The sequence below is a fragment of the Primulina tabacum genome, chromosome 9 (genome assembly GCF_025594145.1).
Source record: "Primulina tabacum isolate GXHZ01 chromosome 9, ASM2559414v2, whole genome shotgun sequence".
Classification (NCBI taxonomy): domain Eukaryota; kingdom Viridiplantae; phylum Streptophyta; class Magnoliopsida; order Lamiales; family Gesneriaceae; genus Primulina; species Primulina tabacum.
The window spans coordinates 19,250,644-19,255,436 of record NC_134558.1 but is presented as its reverse complement, the minus strand read 5'-3'; the positions used below and the strand labels follow the sequence as shown (position 1 = coordinate 19,255,436).

General features: G+C 36.2%; 1 protein-coding gene across 1 annotated transcript; it reads right to left on the bottom strand.

Moving 5' to 3' along the window:
- Window positions 1-3,670: 3,670 nt before the first annotated feature.
- Window positions 3,671-4,540, bottom strand: LOC142556972 (glutathione S-transferase T2-like). The gene is made up of 2 exons (XM_075668455.1): window positions 4,247-4,540; window positions 3,671-4,174 (listed from the first exon to the last, which is right to left on the bottom strand). The coding sequence occupies exons 1-2, from the start codon at window positions 4,538-4,540 to the stop codon at window positions 3,671-3,673; spliced, it is 798 nt and encodes a 265-aa protein (XP_075524570.1).
- Between the last annotated feature and the right edge of the window lie 253 nt (window positions 4,541-4,793).

Here is a 4,793-nt window from a genome sequence, read left to right as displayed (position 1 = left end):
TTACATCTTTCTCATTTTTCTTGTAAATGATCAGGTTAAACTACAAAAAAGTTAAATTTTAAATTTATATAATTATTCCAAAATTTAAACAATCCAAAAATACCTCATTATCGTTCATACAATTAAGACAGACTCTTATAATTCTTACAGCATGAGTCGGTGAATATATGTAACTAAACACATTTTTCCACTTATAATTTAACAAATATGATTACATAATAAAAAAATTTAAAAATAGTTATAGATTAAATTAGAACAATAAATTTTAAATATCTATGTACACCATATGAAGCAACTAGAAAAGCATCATTAAGTTGACTTGGAGGCATAACAGTTGTTAACTCATCTCGTCTGGGTTAACCGATTTAATCTTATTCAATGCCCATATCTACTAATAGTAATAAAACAATTAAAAAAAACATATTGTATTAAATAATTAAAATAAATTATTTATACCTACAAGATATATAAAAGGTCCATATATTGTAGATTTTTCTATAGTGTTGCATTGCACAGTTCACGGTATATGAATGCTAAAACTGTACTTCCCCCATCATAAGATTTCACACGATAAATATCATGTCGCCGTTGCAAAAACATGAGTCTAGCCCACCCTATTTGATAATCTGATAACAATATTCCTTCAATAATCATCAATACTACACATCGGGTATATTTCACAAGATTTATTTCCGAACTATTATCATCAATAAGGGTAGAAACGCAATGATCGTGTAGTACAATCATAAACAACAAATGAACACTTTTAAAATGCGATGGTGATGGTGCAAATCCCAACAAGTGAAGACATATATGTTGCCATTGACCAAGTGTACGTGAAACATCTATTTCAGTTACTGAGTTACCATCAATTATTAGTCCCTAAATTATCGAAACATCTTATAGCATGACAATTGACAATTGTTTCTATCACATCTAAAATGAAATGTGTGACTCGCATCGCCTTCCTATAACAAGAACAATAATCAAATGACTGTCAGACACTCAAAAACTATTATAAAACCTCATAAAATCTAACATGATTCAAGATGGTGGGGGTAACGTCCAACTTGATTTCATAGGTTAGGTCCAATTCCTTTATATGCTAACGAACTCCGTCTAACCCAATTTTTATTTTTTGAAATAAAATTATCTAAGGTTCACACACTCAAATATATCATCCTTCGTCATCTTTATCTTATAAACCAATTACTACCTAAATGGATATAATAGGAACAAATTTGTACTATACATTTAAAATATGGATGTTCGAAACTTTTTTGAGTTCGAATTAACATTTGCTTCCTCTAACAAGTTTAAAAAAATACTGCAAATGGTACAAAGTAGAAATAAGGATGGAAGAAGTTTTTGGGCCGAGTGTTTTTTAACATACTAAACAAAATATGTATATCACAATTGATGTAATCTCTACGATTTAGGTATCCCATGCACTCGTCGAAGAAATACATGTCACGCATGAATCGCTCTTTCGCTACAGCTTCAAGTAGTGGAAACAAACAGAGATATTTAAAATGGCAAGTGGAGCCACGCAAAGCATATAAAATAATAGTGGTGTGGGGATCAGGTGTCAAAAGATGACTCATAATTAGACAGTCCTTGTTCAATCTCTCCTTACTTTCCGCCTACCTTCACCTCCTCCTGTTCCAAAGAACTCACCATCCATGGCCGATCCAGGAAGAATAAACAACCTCGAAATGTAAATTTGTTAATGGGGCGGGTCGTTCCGTTCAAAACAAGTTGGCAGATGGAATCAAGACCCTTGATATGAGCTTGCTTTATGGCCACACGGAAACATAAAATTTAATCATGTACAACAGCCGGCCGCCGGCGATGATCTACCTCCGGAGCCTTCCCTTCTTCCGGCCAAAACAGCAGCTATTCAACCCCAAAGAAGTTATATGTAACCCAGATTTGAATACCAAAAGGCTGCAAATTTATGTGGATCACCTACATATTATCATATCGAACAGAAGGCATAAAATTAAAAGCTTTTATAAACAGAGCTCCAGCTTATGGACTTGCAAGATTCAAATCAAAGTTAAACACACACAGAGAGAGAGAGATAAGAGCCAAAATCAAGCAAACAAGAATCAAATAAAGCAGCCGACAGTGAGTAGTACGTAATCAACTTTCTTTACTGATATTATTAATTCATTGATGATAACTTCACACTTTCTTCAACATATCATGAGCACAACAAGATACAACACCATTAGCACGCCCGTGTACTGTAACAGACCCCACCATTTATACATAGCTACAACCACAACGGCAAGACGCTGCACAAATTTCCACAATACCCACATCAACTACATACTAGTTCCCTAAAAAAGGAACCATTTTTAATGAATTTGCTTCTGAATTTGCTCTTAGTTCAGTCACGTGAATCCCATCTTCCGTATTCTGAAAAAATAATCTACGGGTGGGATTCTATACATGCTGGAAATCAGATCGCCCATGAAGCGAATTCACGAATTCTAAAGTCAGTAATCATTGTCAATCAAGACGAAGTAAACGCCTCAAATCTCTTGTAGCCGAATAATCAAACGCTTTGATTTCTCCGTCTTCTACGTGCTTCTTGAAGAACGATGGTAGAGGTAGAGATCTAGGTGAAGGAGACATGGAAAAAGCTGATCCCGCGTACCCATCGGTAGATGGCTGCAGGCGGATCTGCTTCGGCAACATCCCCGGCGAGTCCGGCCCAATCCGACCGGTACCGCAGACGGCCAGATCGTCGACCGGTTTCAGATCCGGATAGGTTACATTAATGTTTCCTCCTTTGATCTTAGAAGTGAGTGAATCCAACGATTCCCCCCTTTTTAGAAGAGTCACCCGCCCCATCATTGGGCCGCCGCCGTCGGTGACATCATCTTTCCTCCGTGTCTCCGCGGAATTCGATTTCTTCGCTTCCGTCGCCGGGTTGAACCTTTTCTTCTCCGGCTTGGGAGAAGTCTTCTTGTAACCGGTGCCGTTATTCGGCTTCCGATTGACAATTAAATTCGTCAAATTCCCGTTCCCAGCAAAATTTTTCCGACGATGATGCGGCGCCGGCGAAATCCAGGACCTGTCAGCCAACAAATCATGCGGCCGCAAAACCTCCGTTCCCATTTCTCAACCTCCGAAAAACAAATGAACAAACAAAAAACCTTCCCCACAAAGTTATAAACACAACCCAGAAAAACCCACCAAAAAAATCAAGAAACCCGGAATAATAATAATAATAACTTATAAAAACGAGAAAGGGAGCTTCCTATACAAACAATTCCACCAACTCCTCTTCCTCAAAGGGGGAGGGACACTAAATCTACCAATATTTCCTCTGCAGCTTCTCTCCTCTGAATACAATACGGAATGAAGAGCGATTGCTATAAATAGAGGAAGAGAGAGACATTTGAGAAGTTTCAGACCGACCTTCGTGAATTATTATAATAGAAAATAAAGAAAATGAAATCGGGCCCGCTGAGTTTGAATAGATTAAATAAAATCTTCAGGGACCGGGTCAAGTATTGAGACCCGTTGTTTGCTTCACTTGACGCCGTGAAGTCCTTGGGTTTCGTCGTGGTGTTGATTGGAATTCAAATTTTATTACATCTTTGGGTTCGGCTTTTTTTAAAAATTATTATAAATTAATAAAATTATTATAAAAATGTTAGCAAATTGAAAATGCCATTTCTTGTTGTCGAGTTTCAATTTTCTTTTGTTGATTTTCCAATTTCAATTTATCATTTTGCAATTTTAGCATTTGAATATCATAATGTTGATGAAGTTCGGTTGAGCCCTTTTCTAATATATTCATAAGATTGTGATGTCCTTGTTTCATCGTAGATAATAATTCTGAAATGTTATCATCTTTTTTTTTCTTTAATTTAGCTTTTTTAACTCCAATAGGTCGCTCGGATGAAGTGTCACCTGCATTTTCATCACTGCTTAAATTAATTGAAAAGGCAGGAGAACCTGATATTGGATTCTCTGGTGTCTGAGCTTCTGACTGTGACGAATCCAAGTTTGTCACATGAATTTTAGAGACTGAACTCGATGGATTGATGTCACTGGAAAATTTTTCAATATCTTTCATAATAGGCCACACGTGATCAAATTTGAATCCTTTACTATAATTAGAATCTTGCATGAACAGATCTTTTGCTCTGTTGAACTACACGAAAATACAGGACTCCTATAAGAGTTTAAACTAGTAAAGAAAATAATCTATATAAAAAATACTTACAATATCCTCTTCAGATGCACCACTGGGTTTGAGAGTTTCAATTTGACGAATGCATCCTCTTAATCTTCCAATGTGACGGAGTACAACTTTCATGCGACACTGCAGTGATCTTTTGTTACGTACTTGTAGAGAGTTAGGTTTGGTGATGTTGTAAGCTTCTTCGACACGAGTCCAAAACTGATCTTTGGATTGGTTGATACCTATGATAGGATTTTGTGTTATGTCAAGATATACATGACATATAATCATGTCTTCTTCAACGTTGTAAGAAGCAGTTCTAGCATTGGATGCCATTAGCTTGCTTGGAAAAATGATAATAAGATTGAGATTGTAGGTGTTATGATTTTATGATCCGGATATAGTTTATTTATACTGAAAAGACGATAAGATTGTAATCTTATCAAAGGGTCAAGATTACATGTAATCTGATCTAACGGTCCTTTTGTAGATAGGATTGGAATCTAATCAAACGGTCATGATTTAGATAGGAAATCTAATCCTACGGTCTTGATGTACATAGGAATGTAATCCATCCAACGGATATGAT

Coding starts and splice junctions, on each gene's coding strand:
- LOC142556972 (XM_075668455.1), bottom strand. CDS start 4,540: ATGGCATCCAATGCTAGAACTGCTTCTTACAACGTTGAAGAAGACATG. Junction 4,175..4,246: donor GTGCATCTGAAGAGGATATT/GTAAGTATTTTT, acceptor ATTTTCGTGTAG/TTCAACAGAGCAAAAGATCT.